This window comes from Camelina sativa, chromosome 7, assembly GCF_030686135.1.
Source record: "Camelina sativa cultivar CO46 ecotype springtype chromosome 7, ASM3068613v1".
In the NCBI taxonomy this organism is placed as follows: Eukaryota; Viridiplantae; Streptophyta; class Magnoliopsida; order Brassicales; family Brassicaceae; genus Camelina; species Camelina sativa.
Window position 1 is genome coordinate 27632721 of NC_141886.1, and position 23858 is coordinate 27656578.

A 23858-nucleotide genomic window follows, 5' to 3' on the forward strand; every position below is an offset into this window, starting at 1 on the left:
TTTATCTTCCCCAGTTTTCGTTAATTAGCTGTATAAGTTTGATAATTTTGCTTAGAAAATTAAGTTATACTAGTTTAAGAGATATTTAGTTTTAATGGCCTTGTAACCCACTTGAAAAGGCAGGAGTATCTACCGCTTGGATGGAGGGTAAGAAAATATTCGAGATCAAATTGTATTCTTTCGAAAAGTGTAGTTAGTAATTATGTCACGTAACATAATTAAGACAAACAAATATAACAACTGAGTTACTGAGATGATGATACAAACAAAGTGAAATCAATCGTTATAAGAACTTGCGTATTCTACTACTGTAGTTGTTGTTTTTTTTTTTTGGGGGGTTATGTCACCTTGATATTGGAGGATATATAATCCCCTGTAGCACTTCTTCTTCGCTCATGTATGCTGCTAGGCTGCAGTTGTTTAGCGGAACTATGTCAAGGTGACGATGATACAAACAAAGTGAAATCTATCGTTACAAGAACTTGCGTACTCTACTAGTGTTAGTTTTTACTTTGACTGTTTCAGGTGATTATTTAGGATTTAATTTTCAAAATGAGTGATTACTAAAAGTCTCTTGTGTTTTTTGTCTGCTTTGACCGGCAATGAAGAAACCTTAATCCGGTTAGAGAACAACTATGCTAAGTGAATTTAATACTACAATATGTTATTTCATATTTTTAATACTACAATATGTTTCCTGTTTAATTTATCAACAATACAATGCATACATATGAATATCTTCGGAGATAATAGCGTTCCACTGCTGATGGAAGTGTGGCGATGATTGGTTGTCGCCTCCAAATCAAATCGATTTACGTTGCATTACCACGTGACGTCTTCCCAGTTGTTGTGACATACATAAACAATTTTCGAAATGTTTGCGCGTTCTCACCGAAGAATACATAACAACAAGCACCGAATTACGTAAATAATGTGCCCAAACACGATTCAAGTTAATTGTTTTGAATTATGTGCCCAAACACCATTCAAGTTAATTGTTTTTGAAAAAGTATAATGTGCCTGGCACGCTTAAGTGAGATACAGAAATTGATTACTACTTGAATTTGTTAAACACACAATGAGCGAGAATATGTTTTATTAAATTCTTTTCTAATGAATCGTTCTGTTTACTGCTAAAGCTTTGTCCGGTTGTTCTTCCTTCGACTGATCAAAGTATTTTGTAGTCATAACTCATCTGCAGGTCTCAAAGTGAAAAATGGGATTTAAATTTTTTAAATGTTGTGTATACTATATTACTATTGGGTAATGCAGAACAAAGTCTTATACATACATGAAATATTCTAAGTTCTAACAAGAGATTCGATTATATAAAAATAGGGTGAGTGATTAGATTAAGTTGGTTGGTTAGGATCATTATCTGTTGAGTAAACATCCATTTGAAAATTTGAAATGAAGCAATCGTAGATGCATCACAGTCCACTAATTACACCATTAATTAACCAACCATTTTTAATCCATTCTTAATTAACAGAACATATCATATAAGTTGTATTGTAATTGGTCGCAACATCGTTGGTACAAAATTTTGGACATGAACGAAAAGATAAGACTAATATATGAGAAGACCTTCTCGCTACATGGATCTTTAGTCTTTACCACATTCAAATTCTAAACTGGATCTCAGCTTGGAACTGACATTATCTTCTGTTTCAAGATAGTGATTAGACTAATTGTAATTTGACTACCTCGAGCACCAAACTCTATTCTTCTTTATGGCTGTACTTTGAAAAATATGTAGCCATATGTGTTTTCCCTAATCAGAAGGGATTGAAGTTTGAACTATATAGTATGTGTATATTCCGTGTATATATATACGCGCATTAATCTTATAGAGTTACAATATGTTATGTACATATATATGCATTATGGTTCAATTCATGAGACCACATGGAAGCACATGCTTAAACCAAGTCACCCTGCCTTTTCCCCAAGATTCATATATACCTATTATTGTCCAATGGGAAAAAGTGCACATATATAAATGACAAAACAAAATAAATAATGGTTTATAGATGAATAGTTGCTTTGGGTTTACTGAGATCCATTGAAAGGTAGGATACGGTCGGTCCAACAGTCTAACATTAATAAATCCAACTAGTAACTAACAAACTTTATGATTGGCTCGCAAGACCATTATTATGAGTAACATGGTCGTTGCTTGTTATTTGTTTACTAAATTGAACCTACTAAACCTTTTTTATGAAACACTTAATATAATGCCCACAATTGTATAGTTCTTCGCGGCTAAATAATGTAGTAACTAAATTTATCTGAAATTCGATAATATATGTTTACAAAATTTTGGTATTTTTGTGTGGAACATATGAGATTCCACACGGAAAAAGAAACAGCATGTAATAAATAATATATACAAACAATTTTTCTGAATTCAAAATAAATACAAATATATAATATTTTATTATAATACACTAAAAATGTGTATACGACTAGACACAATAGGCTGTGGTCTTATAAGGATTCGAGAGTTTTGACCAACCGACTTTACCTGAAAAAACTGCCAAAGCCATTATGACCTAAAGGATCTTTGGTTGCAAATTGCTCTTATTTAAATTATAAAATGATCTGAAACATGCGTTCTTGCGATAGTTTTGATTAAATAACTAAATTCACATCATAACCCAAATTAGTTTAGTTAACAATAGTTTGTCTTGTTCAATAATTTATAGTATCATACAAGAAACCAAATAATGTCATAATTAGCAACTTAATTAAATCAAAGGTCGGCTGCGTATCAGATCTTCTGATTAATGAACAACACTATCGAGCACATTATTGGATATAAAGCATATGGTTTACGTAAACGGTTCCATCTGCACTCCTCTTCATTCATAAATTAATCAGTTGATGATTGGGAAAAAAACAAAACTGAAATGATAAAAGCCAATGATTACGTAACTAAAGTAACAAGTTGGTCCAAGGGTCTTTGTCCAGTGACTAAATGATAGTCGCCCAAAAACAAGTTTAGTTTTGTAATTACGATATAGTCATATATATATATATACTGAATTTAGCATATGATCGGCATGGAATTAAGATTTGATAAGACAAGCAATAATTGGTGCATGTAGATATATATTGGTCAGGCAGTGTAAATTAAAACGTGAAAACTTCGTCATGAGTGATGGCCCGTTCATCCATAAGGTGATCATCATGTCCATCATTTTGTGGTTGAAACTACTCACATGGACTGATAGACTCACATAAATATCTCCTTATTACTATGTACAATGGTTTTCATATTCCAACAACCACTTTTTTGTTTTTAACACTTCACATCATCTTTTCTCTTTTCTACATCATAATTCAACACATACATCATTTTTATCCTCTACAATAGTTTTGTTTAACAAAATTACAACACTTTACTCCACCAATTTTATTTCATATTTTTTCACCTTATTTGTGTTTATTTTTTTGTGATCACATATTATTAATCATATTTAATATCAAATAAAATTAAAATAAAAGGATAATTATTTATTTTAATTTTTATCTTCTACTTTATTTTATGCTGGGAATGGTTGAGAGATTGATTTTGAAACTGATAATTGTTGGGATTTGGATAGCTAAAAGGATAATTAGAAGAATTTTGGGAATTGAAAGGGTTATTATTAGGATCCATTTAAAAACAAAAAGATAGGTAAAACAATAAACAAGAGTTTATGAAGGTTGATAGCAAAAATATAGTAGAAAATATGAGTTTTTTTTGTGTGTCCAAATTAAATGAAACAAATCTCTATTTATAGAGAATGAAAAATGATGAATTTTGGTATAAAATATTTAAATAAAATTTTTGTATTCTATAATATAATTGAACTCAAATAATTGGATAAAAAATATTTGAAAGATTATAATTGAACTCAAATAATTGGATAAAAAATATTTGAAATCTCACCATCCAATATAAACACAACACATTTTCTTAATATTTAATTTCTTTGATAGATGAGTGTATGTATATTGTAATTTTAAATAATAAAAAATAAGTCTAATTTATAGAATATATAAATGACCAAACCAATGACTATACTCAATATTTAGTTAGTTCATCATAGTGGTTTTTTTTTTGTAATTTATTATTGAAGTTTCTCAATAGTTTGATGTTATAGTAAAGTTCCTTGTATAACTTGGAACAGAATAAGTTGTAGCCTAAATTTGTTTCCATGTAATTAGAAGATTTAAGGGCTCAAAGACAGAGCAAAGATCTACTACGCTACGCACGCACACACTAGCAATACAAAATAACAACATATATACAGATCAGATTCAACAGTTAAACCAAGTCAACGATATTACCCTAAGTTCCCAAAATACTGTATTACTAGAATTGAGTCTAACTATTTAAAGCCGTACTGAGCTGAGCACGACAAGTCCCAGTCTTTTTAGTTATGTTCCCACATTGGCTCGCCTTAGAGTAACCACACAGAGATGCTCTCTTCTTTAACGGTTCAGATCCATCAAAACAGTAATCGTCGGACTCTCTAATCACTAACGTCTTCATATCGCTTAACCGTAAGGTTCTGATTCTCCACTTGGTCGGCGTCGATTGCTAAGCATCCGCAGCGGAACCCTTATATCGTAATCGAGTCGACTGATCTTCGATCGATCTAATGAGACTGTTAACCTCTGTTTTGTGGTGACGAATCATCGAGATATCGGAGTTGAGTGTTCTCAAGACGAAGCGCTTCTGCGTCCAGCGAGGCCTCGCGATTCACCATATATCTTGACATGATGATGATGCTGCGACACGACTCCGCCATATGACGAATCTCCTTGGGAATTCTTGATTCCGACGACAACGACGGAGCTTCCGCTGAACAAACACGGTTCTTAAAACAAACGATCGATCAATGGGTCTCTCTTTTATTAGAGAGGAGATTTTTTTTACATAGAAACAAGCAATCACTATATACAATGTGATTGATAATATTAATAATGGGCCTCAATGAGCTTAATGATATAACCCAATAAAATATCAAAACCAGCCAGTCCTAGTAGATATAACGTCTTGTGGCACAGATTCTATCCAACACAACACGTTGTGTACTTCACTTATTACAGTAGCTTGGTTTGGTTGAAAGAAGAACAAAATAAACCTTTTACTTTAACAAAAGAGAACCTTTTTATTAAAAAAAAAAAAAAAAAAAAAGGATTACGATTGCAAACTATAAAATAGATGACGTAAACAAAGGGATTCGTTAGAATCTTATTCCTTTTCCAAACCTTTCAATTCACTTCCCTTTAGAATTGGTCCAAATTGACTAACTTAAACTAAACGAGTGAATATGATCAGAGTGGCGTCAAGAGTTACAAAACCAAAAAAGCTACAGCGAACTAATTAGGATGAAACCAAAATGCGGATCAACGAATGCAAGAGGGAGGAGCTATCTTGCCATGTGTCCTACCGCCAACATTCTCACAGAAAGCGGTGGCTGGACCGTCGGGTCCACTGTGTACTAAGTTAACGTCGGTGAGCTCAACCCCTTTGCAAGGAAAATTCTTGCTGCATTGTAATTTTACGGCCACTTTGTCCGTAGACGTCCCCCAAATGTTATTGTACCTCACGTCTTGTATCTGAATATGTGAAGCAGACTACAATAATAATAATAATAATAATAATAATAATAATAATAATAATAATAATTAGTTCATGTCAAGAAAACTAAAAATTTGTTTCTTGTGATTGAAGTTACCTCATAGTTGCAGTTTGACGTTGGACAGTATTGTTGATCTATGTTGATTGGGCTTCCGACATTAATCATCTGGAGATTCTTGTAAAGGAAATTAGAAACTAAGTTCGGTGTACTCGTCGAACCCCATGTCTTGATCCGTACTCCATTAGTCGAACCGTTAAAGATGAAATCCCTAACCGTTATTCCCTGAACGCTCTTCTCATCTTTATACCTTCCAAGACTTCCAACGCTGATTCCATGTCCCGGTCCACAGTTGACATTGGAGATATCCAAATTGGTGGTCCCCGACAAGATCGCGATGCAGTCGTCGCCAGTTCCGATGTCAACATTGTCGATCTTCATGTTGCTTGATAAACCTATCTTGATTCCGTCGGTGTTAGGGCTATCTCCGGGGGACCTAATGCTCATGCGTGAGATGTTAAAATTTTGTACTCCGAAGAAGTTGAGGTGACCCATTTTGCTATTGATCGATCTGATGTGGCTGATTCTTGAGAATCTCACGAATTGGAACCCCATGTTCATAGGTAGAGCCCGGCAATTAGAGTTTTGGCGGCAATTGTTGAGTGGCCAAGAGTAGCTTCCTTGTCCATCAAGAATACCGCCGCCTGAGACTGTGAGATAGTCAACGTACCTGAAAATGATCCACGTCTCTTCTTTGATGGCGTTAGCTTCTTTAGGTGCTAACAAAGTTCCTTTGATGATGAAACTAATCCGACTTTTACATGGTCCCGTGAAGATTACGCCACCGAGGTAGAAGGTTCCAAATGGTACGTAGACTCTAGGGAATCCTTTCCATTCGCACGCTTCTTTCCACGCCTTTGTAAACGCCTACGATACCAAGACACCCAAAAAAAAATTCAAACACGTGTTAGAATTCATCAAGAAATACAAACATCAATGTCGAATTAGTTGGATCAAAACAAAAAACGATAAATTTTACTACCATAGCATTGTCGGTTTTGCCGTCACCGCGAGCGCCATAGCTTCGAACATCAAAGATCTTTCTTCCGGGGAGAGGGATAGAAGCGGCTGCTGCAATGCTACTTGCGACGGCAGCTATGAGTAAAATTAACCTTATAAAACTACAAACAGAGGAAATCATTTCTTTCTTCTATTCTGAAGCTGCCTTACGTTTTTGGAATTGAAATGTATAAAAAAAGAGTTGTAATGCCTTTTCGAAAAGACTTGAGAGAGTGGTGAACTGGTGATAGTATGCGTCTCAATATATACTAGTGGATCTCTAGAGACCGCTATATCAGTGTGGCTTGATCCTTGGTACCGTTTTTTGGTAAAAAAATGATTCTTTTTCTCTATTAATCGTCCAAATTAATGTGTTTCTTTAATAGTACAAATCGATTTATTTCTGATTATAGATGGTTTATTTTTTGTAATTCCTTATATATGAACAGAATATAAGTAAATATGGTAAATGTTCCAATCTTGTCGATTAAATTGTGGGATCAAAATTATCAATAAATTGCTTCCGTACGGTTTAACTTACCAAAAACAAGTTAATTACCATATAGTTAGCATGGAAAATATCCCAATCGTATTAAATATTTGAATCTAAACCGTCAAAACGATAAATACTTGTACGGCAGAAGAAGAAGCCCATCCCGCAAGATCTGCTGGACTTCCATAGTAAAGCCTCACAATAGTGATCAGCCTCGTGGACCATATTTATGATTTTAAATTATTAATTCAATAACAAATTGTATATTACATATCTTTAATTTTTTAAAAAAATATTGAAATACTTTGAAATTGAAACCGTTTGGCATGTTAATAAGTAAATATAACCCTCAAATCAGCGAGTATTATCTGCAAAAACCCACAGGTTTGGCACGTTTTTCGTTATAATCTAGACTTGAAAGATGGTTTAGTTACAATTCTATATGGAAGGCTTAGATTTAATACGTTATCTCCCGAAACTGTATAATTGATATATATAAATACTTTAATGTAGTAAAAAGGGCGATCAATTCAAAAAGGAAACATTTCTGAGTCAAGTTTTTTAGTCAAAAGCTTTACTATGAACTTTTATAGCCAAACTTGACTTTGCCTCTGTTCTCATCCATATATGTGTCGATGAAAATTAATGATATACAAACTACACAGTACTTATTCGTGGCGCATAAATACTTTTAAAATTTTGTAATGATATCTGACTTATTATAAATGTATGGCCTCACTCAACCAATCCCATCATATCAATCCTTTGAAAAAAAAAAAAACTAATCCCGTCAAAAAAAACACAAATTAAAAAAGAAAATAACTAATTTGAATATGATGGGATTTTTGTGTGTGTGGTACAACCGTACTAGGAACTTTTTTTTTTTCGTACTAGGAACTTATTTGCAATTTGTGAAAAGAGTTTTGGGAATAATGAATAGAAGATGAGTCAAAAAAAAAAAAAAACCATAAATAATGAATGATGGTCCCTTCTTATGAAACTTTCCATGAAACATCGTATGTAACAATCCTTGACTTCTTGTAAGATTTGTTGAATTTCTAATCTATTTTACAAAATATAAGAGGTAAGACAACAACAACAACAACAACAACAACAGAAAACTCTTATACAAAAATAATAATATATTAAAAAATACTTGATTAACTAATCATGTCTATCAGCGATGAATTTATAAATAGAAGATGCGCATATAATCAACATTTACTTCACAATTTTAATATATTTCGATTTCGTTAAGTAAAATATTACGATTATGATTCATATAACACACAGTTTATGCTGTTCTAAAACGGGAAACAAGATTATTAACCCAAAATATAATATAATCATTGAGACAAATCATTACTTTCTAGAAGAAGCATGAGCCGAAGACGATCGACTTTATTTTGTTATGATGAAAACAGTATTTCAGACGGGCAAATTCTCCACACGTGCAAATACTTTCTAAAAGTTTCTCGACAAAAAAAAATTTCGTAGGCTATTTCATTCAAGTGATGTGATGGGGTTACATCAAAGAAGGCGTACTTTGACCCAAGAAAAGATAACGAAAGATGATATAGATCAGAACACATAATGGTGATATAAAAATTTAATTTTTGGTCCGTCTAGGCTGCTGGATTTTTTTATTAACGGTCAACATGTCTCAACGATCAATGAATGCTATTTACGCATAAGAAAAGCCATGCCATGTGATTTTTAATTGAGTTGATCTCATTAATGGTAGAATGATTGATTTATATAGGCATGTAGAATCGTTATCTTTGTTGTTTTTAGCTAGTCTAGTCCGTAATATTGTGCTTCTTTTTTATACAGCTATAAAAAAGATAAGTCGTAAACACCCATTCAATCGTAACTTCATTGGTAAGCATGCATTTCTAGAACTAGAATCACAAATGTCGTTCGACCTATGTAAAACAGTTAGGGAATTCAACGAATATGATCACAATTACATATATTCGACGATAAAAAAAGTTGGTCGTCGAGAATGTAATATGACGTCATTGGAAAAAAAAAACTAGGTCGTCATCTATGTAGATTTCAAGTAGGACGATGACACGAGAGATATAATACTGTAAAGTCGTTTCAAACCAATACGAAAATTTTACTTAAACGACTCACTCTAGTGCCCCACCCACACAAAGATTAAATCATATGATTCACATCTCTCTCTCTCTCTCTAATCTCTATAAATACCCCAAGTATGCAACCATCCATATAAAAATATACAAACATCTGAGCACCCAAAGACACAGGAAGAGCTAAAGCTGCTAATATATACTCTCACTCTAGTCACTAAAGATCATTTCATCATCTTCATCAACACCACAAATCTTTAAAAACTCTTGTTCTCTGTCTTTTAAAATCGATTAATTTTAATATAGTAATGTCTGGAAGAGGGAAAGTGAAATCGGAGCCGATGAAGGTTGTGTTCATAAACACACAGTACGTTGAGACAGATGCTCGTAGCTTCAAAACCGTTGTTCAAGAACTCACCGGTAAGGACGCCATCGTCGCCGCCGGTCCTTTTGAGTCCCCCTCCTCCGCTTCCGACAGCCGGTGTTACGGTGGCGGTAGTAAAATCGGTGAAGATACCAGACAGCTCTACGGCGGCGGCGGAGGAGGAGGAGGACAAGTAGGGTCGACGACGGAGTTTGATAGATTTTTCAAGGAGATGCCTGCCATGGAGGAGTTGTATAAACTATGGTCAGAAAATTGAGTCATTAAATTATATTATTCTTTTTCTTCTTGAAATCGAATCTTTCTTTTTTATCCACTAAGATTATGTTTTGTGATTGATTTGATTAAAATCATTTAATCATCTTTAAGTTGATCGTCACACTAAAATTAGATCCAAGTATAATTTGCCAAGTATATTGTGAGTTACATAACAGTATGGCCCATATCTCTGAATTTTACACGGTCTTATAGTTTTCATATGTTGGTTTCAAGGCCCATTAAAAACCCAAGTATTTGCTTTTGTTGATGTGTTTGGTCAGCCTATAAATAAAAATTTCCAAAATGTTGGGATTTTATAGTACAACAAACAAACTATTGCATTAGTGTAAAGTGTAAACACATATGTCAGTCTACCAACCAAAAAAACCAAATAGGTAAGGGTACTATGATATTATCCGGATAAAATTCACAATTAATTAAATCCAACATGTTATATAGTTCACAACAACCAAATCAAGCATTATGTATATATATGAACGAACTAAGTATCAACTAACCTTCTTGTGTTTATATATAAAAAAACAGGGTTGTGTAAGTGCGTAAATGGCTGAAGCAAATAGCAACAAAACTCATGGTTGACCTTCTCTAACCAACCTTAACCAATTTTGTGTTGGGTGAACCATTTCTTTTTCATCAACCCAAAACATATATACAAACACACGAGTTTAATCGTCCCATCTACAAGTCTTGTTTCATTTATCATTCAATATTAGTTTAGCTTTTTGGCAGTTAATTTCAGGTTTTTTTCTGGTATTCAGTTGGGTTGATTCAACTATTATTAGAAACATTAGTATACGTCAACATTAAATATACGTATTTTGTTATTTTAAAATCGTAAGCTAATAAAATCGTAAACAAGAACAACACCTTTAAAGTTCATTTTTACACTACTATAACATTAACGCCGACTAATCTAGTGTTGAAATATCACCAAACTTTGAACAAATAATGATGAGTCGTCGTACAACCCCTTGATAACAACAACTTATTCTTCTTTTTTTTCCATTAGTTTTTTTTTTTTTTTTTTTTTTTTTTTGTCAATACAAAAGAAAGTTAAAGAAGGACAAAAGCAAGAAAAAAATAAACAAACCGAAAAAATATAAGAGAAGGGAGCAATGCAAGTGTTTGATAGTGAAGCCAAAAAGCTCTCCAAACACTATGAAATGCAGGACCCTACAGAACAGTCTTCAGTGATCTGCGGCAATCTGCACTTGAAGCCAAGAAGGACCTCCTAATGCCAAGTATGATTGGAGCCTGCCATCCCGTGTCACACTTTTAGCGATGGCTGAAGCAACACGATTAGCAGCTCGTCCCACCTGAAGGACCTCCCAGGAAACGAAACCAGAGCACAACTGAAGGATTTCCTCTAACATAAAACAGAAACGAGGCCATTCATGAGGGTTTGTGAAAGCCTCCGTTACCTGTGCACTATCAATGGCCAGCACTACCCGCTCTACACGTAGATTCCGTAGAGCCTCCACGGACCAGAGCACAGAGCGCAAGCCAGCACAACAGGCGGAGTCCGTGCGTGAGAATGCGTCTCTCGCGTGAAAGAGCACTTGACCACAATCATCTCGCACGATCCAGGCCCCACCAAACATAGAGGAGGAATTTACCCACGACAGGGCAATATTACACTTCACCACTCCGTAAGGAGGCCTACTCCACCGATGTTCTAGAGTCTCACCCTTTCTACTCCACACGGCTACTAATTGTTCCTCACTCATCTAGGCCTCTTTCCACTGTAAAGCGGCTTGAAATGCTTTTGACACGAGTTCTTGGACATCGCCCTGTTTACCCTGAAAGACCACAACATTCCTGTATTTCCATATAATGCCAAAGCAGCCAAGGAACTACAAGACAAGTTTCATGCGGAACCCCTGAGCCTTTTATCACCTCCATGAGATACTCCCAGTTTTTCTCAACATGTATGTCAGAGAAACCTTCCATAGGAACCGGGATGTTGGCTAAAGCAAAGGCCTGTCGAGCTACATGGCATCCGAACATCGTGTGTCCGATGGTCTCGACCTGATAACCACAAACTGAGCAGCGCAAATCCATTGCAATCCCTCTTGACGTTAACCTGTCTGCCACCGCTAGTGCTCCAGAGAACATGCGCCACAGGAACATTTTAATCTTTGGGACCGTCTTTATCCTCCAAATCTCAGCTTTTAGTTTATTGGATCTAATCACCTCGTCCGACTTTGTTTCATATAACGTAGGCAGGGTTCGTAACAACCAGTATCCACTCTTGACTGAATACACACCTGCCTTGTTATAGGGCCATATATAACGATCCTCTTTCCCCTCTCTCAGCTTCATTTTCAGGATTTGTGCTGCATCTAGTGGGGGAAACAGTTCATTCACTTTGGGCACATCCCACTGACCACTCACCGGGTCCCTCAAGTCTGCGACCTTCAAGCCAACATTAAAGAAGATTTGGAAGCGGTATGGAGCCCGAGGATGTGTCTCTTGTAGCCATTTCTCTTGCCAAACCAAAGTCTGACGACCATCACCAATCACTTTAAGTAAAACCTTCTTCAACAGATCACGACCATGAATGATGCTATGCCAAGCATAAGACGGATGAGAGCCAACCCCACAATCCATAATCGATTTTTTTCCGGAAATAACGACTCTTATAGAATCTTGCCACCAGGGAAGTCGGGTTGTTCAGCATACGCCAAGACTGTTTAGCGAGCAGAGCCTAGTTAAAGTCACTTAAGTCTTTGAAACCTAGGCCTCCCTCACTTTTGGATGCACATAGCTTTTTCCACGCCACCCAAGCTATTTTCCTCTGTCCTTCACAGTTGCTCCACCAGAATTCAGTCATCGAGCTGGTAATTTTTCTGCAAAGATTCTTGCTCAACCGGAAGCAGGACATTGCATATACTGGCAAAGCCATTGCAATGGATTTAAGCAACACTTTCTTACCTCCTAGCGAGAGAGATTTAGCAAACCAACCATGGAGTCTACCTTTCAACTTATCCCCTATGAAAGCTAAAGGAGCATGTTTGGAGCCACTAAAACATTCTGGTAATCCGAGATACGACCCAGAGCCTCCTTCTTCAGTAATCCCAAAAATGTTCTTGGCCAAATCTTTGGTTTCCACTGTAGCCTTACTCCCAAAAGTGAAGGCGGATTTAGCAAAGTTAATCATCTGGCCGGATGCTCTTCCATATAAGGTCAGACAGTTGAGCACCTCTTCACACTCCTCCTTGGTTGCCTTATAGATAAAGAGGCTGTCATCTGCAAACAACAAGTGTTGCACCGATGGACAAGATTCGTTAAAACTAAACCCTGTTAAACGTCCTTGGTCTTGTCGTCTTTGCATCACATGCACCAGTGCCTCCGCACATAAAATGAAGAGAAAGGGGGATAAGGGATCGCCCTGACGAATCCCACGATCTGGTTTGATGAACCCGTGGCTGCACCCATTAATAAGAATTGTGTAGGACACCGATCTGACACAAGACATGATCCACTGGATCCATGTGTTATGGAAACCCATTTTTACAAACAAAACCTCAAGGAAGTCCCATTCAACACGGTCGTATGCCTTAGACATGTCAGTCTTGATAGCCACCACATCCTCATTGAATTTGACATTAGTGCGCAAAGCATGGACCACCTCATGTGCAATCAGGATATTATCAGAGATAAGACGGCCTGACACAAAAGCTCCTTGGGTTTCAGAGACCAGATGAGGAAGACACTTCTTCAGCCTGGAGTAGAGGATAGTGGAAACTATCTTATATAACACTGAACAAAGACTTATTGGCCGCATACCAGGCATGGCGTTGGCATTTATCTTCTTGGGAATAAGACAAATTTGGGTGTGATTCCAGTTCTGAGGTAACACTCCATTATTGAAAAAGCTTAGCACTTCGGTTATGATATCTTAACCGATGATATTCCAGTATCTCTGAAAGAAGATTCCGGTCCAGCCATCTTGTCCCGGTGCACTATCTACCTTAATCCTGAAAGCTGCCTGTTTGATCTCGGAAGGAGTAACTGAAGCAGTTAACTTATTTTTCATGTCATCTGAGACCCGCGGTTCCATTCCCTCAAGCAATTCTTCAAAGCCATTCAGGTTAGAGGACTTGAAAAGATCAGAGAAGTATTCAGCCGCAATGCTTCCCTTTGACCCCTCCTCAAAAGCCTCATTCCCATGCTTGTCTAGTAATGAGATAACTCTGTTTTTCATTCTCTTGTACTTGACGCTTCCATGGAAGTAAGAAGTATTTTTATCACCTGCCTGCAACCAAGCTTGGCGACTTTTTTGCTTCCAGTATATCTCCTCTTCTCTAAAAGCTGCTGTCAAATCCCATTTTATGCGCTGCAACCTTTGAAAGTTCGGGAATCTTTTGGTAGAATCCGCCTCCAGCTCTTTTCGAAGCTGTTGTATCCAGTTATTGGAGTTAATAGGAGATGTTTGTTTCCATCTGGACAGAGCCCTTCTACACTGTAATAATCTTCCTATCACCGAAACACTTGAACCTTGAGAGGGCATACACCAATGCTTCTTTATGATGTTCACTGTTTCAGGTTTGGTTATCCAACGTTTGTCAAAACAGAACCGGCCTTTAAAGCTTGTATCCTCACTCACCAGACGCGTAATAATTGGTCGATGGTCTGACCCGAGGAGCTCCAGATATTCTGTTTTCGCTCTGGGGAACATAGTGAACCATTCCGTGTTACCAAAGCTTCTATCTATCCTGCATTGGACCCATACATTCTCCCGTTTGCCCCCCAAGAGAGTCTGTTACCAAAACTCGGTACCTCTTTAATCCTGAAACTACGTGCCATTGTTCGAAAGGGGTAGAAAGTCCATTCAGGTCTTCTAGCCCCCCCCCCCTCCCACTTCCTCTGAGTTGTCCATGATCTCATTGAAATCACCTGTGAGCAACCAAGATTCATCTCTCTCGATACCAATCCTCGTCAATCTCTCCCATACCTCTGGCCTCATATGTCTAATCGGGTCCCCATAAACGAAACTGATATAAAAACCAGAGGACCTTGTGAAATCTTCGTATCAATCACCCTTGCATCTGATTGTAGTATCTCTACTATAAAGGTATCCTTCCAGAATAGAGCCAAACCACCGCTCCAACCCACTGGATCAACAATATGGACTTGATCATAGCTCAACCAGTCCTTCACTCCTAAAACATGTTCACAGGAGTTTTTAGTCTGCAGGAAAAACAGAAAATCTGGGAAATGTTCACGATGCATTAGTTAATATATGATTTTGATGGTAAATTACGAATATTTACTGCAAATGCGACAAACAAAAATGTAGTTAAAGAAAGAAATGGATTTTTTTTTTTAAAGACAATATTATTCTAACGGGAAAAATGTCAAAAAATTTCCGAACTTTCAAATTTGGAACAATAAAAGTATCAATTTTTAAAATATAATTTAAATCATAAAGTTTTGCTTGACATTTTGATAAAATTGTCAAGTTTTGTTGAGTAGGTCCTTTTGGGCAGGACAATAATTTTATGTTAAAAAAACATAACAGAGTTAACTTTCCGTCAAAATCAAAACTATGACATTTTAAAGATTTTCAAACGTTGTCGTTTTCCTACTAAAAATATTAAGAAAAATGATCCTCCGAAGAATCGAACTCGCAACCACACAAACTTAAGACTATTACACAACCACTGAACCACGATAAGATTTTGTAACCATATCACATTGATAAGATATATATTAATACGATTCGAAACACCAAAGGAATCTAAAAATGACATGAGATCTGGAAGAGCCCAGCAAAGGAATCTGAATCCAATTCCATCATATGAACCTCATAATCATGACAATTCTACCCAAGCAAAAGACCAAATTAAGAAATCTGAACTGTGACAATCGAACACCAAACAAAACCCGGATTGCTCTCATCAAAGAGAGGTCGATTTCCCAGAAAATATAGGATCGCATGATAACATGAACAGCAACAGACCAATGACGTCCCAGATCGGCGAGAACATCTCCGACGATGTCATTGTTGTGGGTTTTGTTATTTTTAATTAATATTGTATATAAATATATAACTTCCGATTGATGTAATGGTTGGGTGTTATCGTGGTTCAATGGTTGAGTAGTTGCTAAGTGTTTAAAAGGTGACGAGTTCGAATCTACTTGGCCTCAATTTTGTTTTTTTAAATTTTTAGTAAAATGAAGATCTTTAGAATGAGGTCGTTTCGATTCTAACGGAAATATTATATTTTAACGGAAAATTAATGTTGTGTCTAAAATGGTCAGATCAATAAAACTTAACTATTTTATCAAAAAGTCAAATAAAACTTCATAATTTAAATAACATTTAGAAAGTTGATGTTTTATCATCCTAAATTTAAAAGTTCGAGATTTTTTTTTGACATTTTTCCCCTACTCTAACCCAACTCGGTGCTTAAGACAAAACCGCCTTCACAAGATTTCGTATATTCTAAGCTTTTTTTCATGGTCAAGAAACTAAAAAAAACTATTGTAATAAAGAAGCGCAACCACGACGTTTAAAGAAGAAAGTGAAGAGCACGCGCGAAGAGAGGGAAACACGAGTGATGGAAGGATGATTCTTTGGCTCGTCTCTTACTCCATCGTTTCCTGTTCCCCTTTTGCTTCTCCACCTCATCATCGTCCGTCATTCATCTCTCTCTCTCTCTCGTCAAATATATATTTTTTTAAAAGAAGCAACAAACAAAATACATATTCAGATTACAGAACTCGTTCTAATCTCTCTCTCTCTCTCTCTCTCTCTTTTCTTTTCTTCTATGAATTTTATATAATAACGAAAGAGACACACACATAAACACAAACACTGTATTATCTTTGTTGCTTCTTTCTTTCTTTCTTTCTTTCTTTCTTTCTTCTCTTTCTCTCTCTCTACAGAGTAAAGTTTCTGATCGTGTCTCTTATCGTTTACCCAAAAACCCTCTTTGTTTTGATCTCTTCTTGTTTTCTTCTGCCCCTCCAAGATTTTGTTTCCTCCCCCCCCCCCCAAGTTTTCAGGTTTTTCTTCCATCCTCCGATTTCTATCTGTACTTGTTTTTATCAGAATTTGTAGGGTTTCTTTCTCTCTTCTGTTTGGAATGTTTTAATTAGGTCTTCTTATTAAGGGGTTATACTGTGTCTTCTGTAATTGCTAAGGTTTCAAAGTTGGGGTTTTTATTTTATGTATGCTATAACAAAATTAGGGTTTTTTTTTTAACCCGAATTGTGTGCTGAAATTGAGTTTTAACCATTTGTGCAGGTTATGGTGAAGACTGTTTCCATTTTAAAGCTTGTACCTTTAGGATAGAGATTAGGCTTGTTTGTTTCTCCAGTGGGTGTAACTGTAGAAAGGAATTGACTTTAGTTGTTAAATTGTGAGATTAGTATCATAATCTCTCTGCTCTTGTAAAGGTGGTAGGATAGGGTTTTAGTAGAAGAAAGGGTTTTAAAAAAGATTGAAACTTTTGTGTGATGGGTAATAAGTTGGGAAGGAAGAGGCAAGTGGTGGAAGAAAGGTATACGAAACCACAAGGTTTGTATGTTAATAAAGATGTCGACATTAAAAAGCTCAGAAAACTGATTGTTGAATCTAAGCTTGCTCCTTGCTATCCTGGAGACGATGAGAGCTGTCATGATCTTGAAGAGTGTCCTATTTGTTTTCTGGTTTGTTAATTTTCTTCTCAGTCTCTGTAATTTTAATTACGTTCTCGTCAATGTACTTGTTGAGCTAACTCTGCTGTTTTTTTTTTTTTGTGTGTTTCTAGTATTATCCTAGCCTCAATAGATCAAGATGTTGCATGAAAAGGATTTGTACAGGTGAACTGTTCATTTAAGATTTTGGGCTCTTTGTTCTACTCATGTTTCCATTTCATTTGACATTGCTATCTTGTTAATTTCGCTGCAGAGTGTTTTTTACAAATGAAGAATCCTAATTCAGCTCGGCCTACTCAGTATCCTTCATCTTAAATTCTGTGCTTTTATTACTTTACATTTGGAATAATGTTCGAGAGAGTATTTCTTGTTATTTTCATGGATCTTCTCTTTTATGTCCTCCCTTGACGTTTCTGAGGTGCCCATTTTGTAAAACACCCAATTATGCTGTCGAGTACCGTGGAGTAAAGACAAAGGAGGAAAAAGGCATTGAACAAGTTGTAAGTCAAAACTCAAATGTGTACAGTAACTCTTTTGTGTCGATAAGTTTGATGGGGATGCTGCTTTTTACATATCTGGAAACTGTATACTTTTGCAGGAAGAGCAACGGGTTATAGAAGCCAAAATAAGGATGAGGCAGAAGGAAATGCAGGATGATGAAGAGAAAATGCAGAAACGTCTGGAATCATGTTCCTCTAGCACAAGCGCAATGACTGGCGAGATGGAATATGGTTCAGCTTCAGGTCGGTTTATTTTGTCCTGCCACAACGTATCTGGAACAACTATGGTGTCACAAAGGCAGTTTTGACAGACTTCGTTTTTTGTCCCTTGGTTTGCAGCTGTATCTTATAATTCCCCCATGGATGATGGGGAAATCGTTCCATCGCAGAACTCATCAGTAGTTAGACAGCGTTCTCGCCCTAGGGGAAACAGGTCTGTTTTTCCACTGGCTGCTCTGTTTTATTTATTCTATGGATTAATGTAGTACTTTTAACCATGGATATCATTTATGAAAAACACTTCAGTGTTTATTAGACTTTTAGTCTTATTTTGGGGAACCAAGTGATTTGGACTGAGGAATAAAGTGAGTGCCATTATGCTTCCTCTTACAAGTAAAAGTTGCGAGTTAAAGTTTGTTATGCTTCTACTTTGTCTCCAACAACAACACTATAGCCTCATTTTCACAAACATCATGTTTTAATGATTAAATTAGCTAAATGCACACTGATGAGATTTTAATCGGAGTGATTCATATTTGCCTGACTATATATGTGATTTATCGGTAAACTCTACAGGGATGACGAGGTTGACGTAGACCTTGAAGAGTTAATGGTAATGGAAGCAATATGGCTCTCCATTCAGGTATATATACAATTGTTTGTGTAACTTTTTTTTTTTACCTCTGATGACAATTTTCAAAATTCTCATGGCTTTTTTAACTTATTCTATAACAGGAAACAGGGGCGCAGCAAAATTCAGCTTCAGGGGAAATGACTTCTTCTAGGCAGTATGAAACAGAAGATCATAGTTATGTTTCTTCACTACCACGAATGTCTTCAACTGTAGAACCAGCAATGACGTATTCATCATCATCTGGTGGGCTTACTTGTGCAATCTCCGCACTTGCTGAACGCCAAATGGTTGGAGAAACCTCCAATCATATTCACAATCACAATCACAATGTCAACGTTTCTTCATACAGTATGGTTCCTGGAAATTGTGACAGTTACTATGACATAGAACAAGAGGTAGATGACATTGACAACCATCACCACCATCAACAACAACAACATTACCATAACAACACTGAGATGGGAGAAACAGGAAGCAGCAACAACTATGTAAGTTCTTACATGACGGGCGAGAGCTTCCACAACTTTCCTACTCCTCCTCTTGTCATTGTTCCAGAGAGTTTTGATGAGCAGATGATGATGGCTATGGCTGTGTCTTTAGCAGAGGTTCATGCCACGACCACAAGTGCACCAACTGAAGTTACTTGGCAATAAAATAGGGTAATAATGGAAACTTCATGGGTCTGGATCTGATGATTACCTTCATTCATATAAATGTCTTGTTCCTATAGGAAGAAAAGAAAAGAAAAGAAAAGTAAAACAGATGAGATGATTTCCAGTTTTAATAGAAAAGGTTGGGTTGTGTTCAATCCTGTTCTTTATGTTTTATTTCCATAATTTCTTCTCGATCAGCATAGAAAAAAAGTGAAAGAGCACAGGTTTTGTCTTTTTGATGGCAAATGAATCAGAAGAGAAAGTCAAAGTTGGAGGAGGGTGTTGACCAAAATAATGTTAGTGGGGTATAGGGTTTTTTAGCTTCGCATTTATATATTGATTTAGAGTAATTTTTTTATAAAGTCTATGGTTTCGTAAAGATATGACTAGCAAGTAGCAGCTAACTCACCAAATTTCACCATTTCATATCTTGATTCGAGCAACTTATGTTTGTGGTTTAGTGTCTTAATGGTCTTCTTTGAGAACCTGATTAATTTGAAAAATGGGCCTATATAGTTTCACAACTCCCAAAATTATTTTTGAAATGTAATATTCCAAAATGACTAGAATTATTATTACCAACATCATCATAAAAGAACCAAAAAGTTAAAGGTGGTTGTTACTGGTTGGTTAGATGCAACTTACAATCATAAAATCATAGTGGCACTGAATTTACTTAAGAGTTTTGATGATGTGTACAATTTTTCAAATGCCAACTTTTACTTATATCTTTTGTCTTCACACTAACACTATTTTAAATATAATGCTGATTTTATGGTTCTATCTTGAATATAAAGACTATAATGTAGTTAAATTTTATGTGGTTTGCTTTGCAACATTGTCTATGGACTGAATCTCGAATATACATTGTTTCAGTTTTCGTATGTAAAGTAGAAAAATATAAACATAACTTAATCTACTAAAGGAATTGAAATGAAAATGTGAAGCTTAACATATATCCAAAATGAAAGAGAAACTAAACTAAACTAAACTAAAACAAAAGAGTTTGAACTTTGTGGAAACCGACAAAAGGAAAGAAACAATGTCAGAACGATTGATAAAGGGTTCACACATGTGGGTATAATATTATAAGTACACCATTTTGTTTTGTATAATTTTGCATATGTAATAAAATGACATACGAAGATGTGATTTATTTTTATTTTGAATAAGACGAAGATGTTATTGAATATATAAATAAATTCATCTCTAACTTATGAACCGAAGAAATTGCTACAATTTGGCAACTTATTACACGATGTATATAGTATTCGTCCTATATACTCCCTCCTTTTTTAAATATAAAATATTTTTAAAAAAATATGCAGATTAAAAATATATATATTAAAAAAATTCAACCAATCGTACATAGAACTATATAATATAAAATATAAAATTAAAAAGTTGCATAAAAACTTAAAAATATTATACATTATAAAATAAAAATACTACTCTAAAACATCTTATATGTTTGGATCACTCAGATCAGATCATTCACATAATCTTAAATTTTTAAAAAGTAATGTATGAAAAAAAGGAAGAAAAAAACATTATGATTACATGTAAACTTGGGACCTGACTTAAATTACACTTTTATCCTTTTTCTTCTCCTCTCTCTCAAAGGTCATTCCCATTTTCAACATCAGCTTTATTTCAAATCTCCCCCAACGTCTCTTTTTAATATCTCTCTCTCTGCTTTTCGAATTGTGAGAGTCTCTCTCTTTCTTTCTGGACAAAAGCTAAAAACTTCTCCTTTCTCCACATTTTTGGGTTTTCTTGTCTTTGTGCTCTTGTTTCTATTAACCCCAATTAATCTCATCAACAGATTCAAAATTTATTTCCTCTGTTTTAGTATTTATCTCAATCACTCCTTCGTATTCAATTGCAAAAGAGAAACCGAGAAAGTAGTCAGCTTGTCTACATTGTCTTGATCTCCTTCAAGGTTAGTTTCAGTCTTTAATAGACTACCGCATGTGTGTAGTGTGTATGTGATTCATGTGAACATGGAACTTAGAAACTAAGAGTCTTGAGAAATCTGTTTTTCTTCTTTTTCTATTATGGGTTTGGTGAAAGATTGAAGTTTGTGATCTTCTTGAATCTTCTAAAGTGTTTTGAGTGGAAAAGCAAAAGCAATGTGTTCTCTCTCTCTCACAGTCTCACTTGTCTGGTTTGACTCAGATGCTAGTGTAATACTCTGTTTAAGAGAGTCTCACTCGCACTTAGTGGCGCGTGTCTCACAACTCTTGTTAGAGTGAGTCTTGCGTCCGAAACAAGCTCATGTATGTTCTTTGATTTGCATCAGATCATACAACCTCTGGAGATAGCCTCGACAGCTCTGCGTAAATCAGGATGCCAAAACCAAGGTAATGCGATTTATTTTTGGAATTGGTTTGTGTTGTTATTAGTCTCTCTATGATCTGATAGACTGAAAATTGCAAATCCTTGTGTCTTGTTGTGATTTGAATAGTATTAGAGGTTCAGAGTTGCCTCAGAGACAATCTCCAAGGCTAAGGACATCATCACCGTCCATTTCCTCTGAGCCGAAGCATCTCAACCGTCCAATTACAGACCGGAGTCCAAAGCTCGGTCTTGACCGTAGATCTCCGAGGAGTGGTGGGCCTCACACTGATCCTCTGACTCAGAAGAAGCTTGGGAGTCGCATCTCTGGATTGGAGTCGCAGCTAGGTCAAGCCCAGGAGGAGTTGAGATTGCTCAAACAGCAGTTGGCTAGAGCTGAGGCTGCCAAGAAACGTGCTCAAGAAGAGCTTCATCATAAGAAGAAATCCAAGAAACCAAGCCCTTCTGTTCCGGAGAGAGACGAGATTCCTGGTGATGGACATCAAGAGACTGATGTTTTCGAGGTTCTTGTTGAGGAAGCAAAAGAAGGTGAGAAGGTGAAGAGTGATGAGTTGGCTTCAAAGGAAGACCAAATCAATGTACTGAAAGCTAGACTATACGACTTGGAGAAAGAAAAGGTATCACTTGGCGAGGAGAACGCAAGCTTGAAGGATCAGTTGAAGAGGACGGATTCAGAAATGTCCACTGCAAAGGTGAAAGAGGATGAGATAGCTTCAAAGGTGAGTCAGATTAAGGAAGAGCTGGAAGAAAGCAACGAGACCACGGCAGAGCTAAAGAAGAAGCTTGAATCCATGGAAGACGCAAAAGAGAGTCTAGAAGCCGAGATGAAGAAACTGAAAGTACAAACCGAGCAGTGGAGGAAAGCAGCAGACGCTGCAGCTGCGGTTCTATCTGGAGGGGTTGAGATGAATGGTCGGTTCTCAGAGCAGTGCGGGTCAATGGAGACGCATTTTGCAGGCAGATTTGTAGGATCACCGGGAATGGCTGATGATTTGGATGACGGGTTAGGGTTTGGGAAGAGGAAAGGTTCAGGGATGAAGATGTTCGGTGACCTGTGGAAGAAGAAAGGGCAAAAATGAAGTGATAGAACAAACACTAGCGTGTGATTCAAGGAAGTGTGGGATGGTCTGATTGTCTACGAAATGACGAGCTCATCATTTCGAATTATATAAAATGATTTCTAGTGATGATCATTTAGAGAATGATTGTGCTGCTTTACCAAAAAGCTAATTTATCAGAATTCTGATTCAATTGCCAAATTCTGATGGTTCGTCTGCACTTCTCTTGATCACTTGAATTAGTTTTGCTGACATTGTTTTGCAATGTTTAAAAGTTTTGCTGGGATCTCATAGAAAGGGATTCATCGATGTCGGCAATGTTTTGGAATAAGTTGAAACAATGCTCATAAAGTATACTTGTGGGTAGGCCATTGTTGAAGTAATTGCTATTGGAAGAGACCTTATGGTATAGGTTTCTCTGTTTTACACAGGAAGAACATATGACTGGTTTTGGCGTTTTCTTCTTTAACAAAACCGTCGTTTAAACTTGAAAACTACCTGGGTACCACTAACCAGCGTGGTAAGGAATTATTAAAAGAAGAAAGAAAGGAGAAGTCGTTATAGAAAACTTATAGAGACACCAACGTTAAAAAAGTATAAACTTTCAGATATCCAAGTTGGCCCAAGCGAAAATAACAATACAGTGAACTGGTGACAAGTCACTTGACTTCTTTCCTTGAAAACACAAAAAAATGGTTTGCAAAACTCTAATTAAGTACACGACACGCTGTCTAAATTATCATATTAATATATATGCCTACCTAGATCACTAAACATATTGGTGCCCAAAAACAAATACTCGGACCACATTCAACGTGTAAGAATTGAGATTTTTTTGTTGTAA

The 23858-nt window shown here is 36.2% G+C and overlaps 6 protein-coding genes across 6 annotated transcripts; 3 read left to right on the plus strand and 3 right to left on the minus strand.

Annotated features, from left to right (window-relative positions):
- Positions 1-5116: 5116 nt before the first annotated feature.
- LOC104704947 (exopolygalacturonase-like) lies at positions 5117-6930 on the minus strand. Its single transcript, XM_087457194.1, has 3 exons — positions 6679-6930; positions 5736-6563; positions 5117-5616 (listed from the first exon to the last, which is right to left on the minus strand). Exons 1-3 carry the CDS (start codon positions 6835-6837, stop codon positions 5404-5406), a joined length of 1200 nt encoding a protein of 399 aa, XP_087313320.1. The 5' UTR covers positions 6838-6930; the 3' UTR covers positions 5117-5403.
- A 2467-nt stretch (positions 6931-9397) lies between these two features.
- On the plus strand, positions 9398-10053 carry LOC104702628 (VQ motif-containing protein 10-like). The gene has a single exon (XM_010418520.2). It carries the CDS (start codon positions 9593-9595, stop codon positions 9923-9925), a length of 333 nt encoding a protein of 110 aa, XP_010416822.1. The 5' UTR covers positions 9398-9592; the 3' UTR covers positions 9926-10053.
- Positions 10054-11132: 1079 nt separating this feature from the next.
- On the minus strand, positions 11133-11672 carry LOC147941772 (uncharacterized). Its single transcript, XM_087458639.1, has one exon. It carries the CDS (start codon positions 11670-11672, stop codon positions 11133-11135), a length of 540 nt encoding a protein of 179 aa, XP_087314765.1.
- On the minus strand, positions 11673-12555 carry LOC147941773 (uncharacterized). The gene is made up of 2 exons (XM_087458640.1): positions 11842-12555; positions 11673-11744 (listed from the first exon to the last, which is right to left on the minus strand). Exons 1-2 carry the CDS (start codon positions 12553-12555, stop codon positions 11673-11675), a joined length of 786 nt encoding a protein of 261 aa, XP_087314766.1.
- Positions 12556-16398: 3843 nt separating this feature from the next.
- LOC104702629 (E3 ubiquitin-protein ligase DA2) lies at positions 16399-19753 on the plus strand. Its single transcript, XM_010418522.3, has 9 exons — positions 16399-16959; positions 17201-17604; positions 17706-17757; positions 17846-17891; positions 18011-18092; positions 18191-18335; positions 18432-18525; positions 18888-18954; positions 19047-19753. Exons 2-9 carry the CDS (start codon positions 17413-17415, stop codon positions 19596-19598), a joined length of 1230 nt encoding a protein of 409 aa, XP_010416824.1. The 5' UTR covers positions 16399-16959; positions 17201-17412; the 3' UTR covers positions 19599-19753.
- Positions 19754-21208: 1455 nt separating this feature from the next.
- Positions 21209-23234, plus strand: LOC104702630 (interactor of constitutive active ROPs 4). The gene is made up of 3 exons (XM_010418523.3): positions 21209-21540; positions 21901-21961; positions 22066-23234. The coding sequence occupies exons 2-3, from the start codon at positions 21948-21950 to the stop codon at positions 23033-23035; spliced, it is 984 nt and encodes a 327-aa protein (XP_010416825.2). The 5' UTR covers positions 21209-21540; positions 21901-21947; the 3' UTR covers positions 23036-23234.
- The last annotated feature ends 624 nt before the right edge of the window (positions 23235-23858 follow it).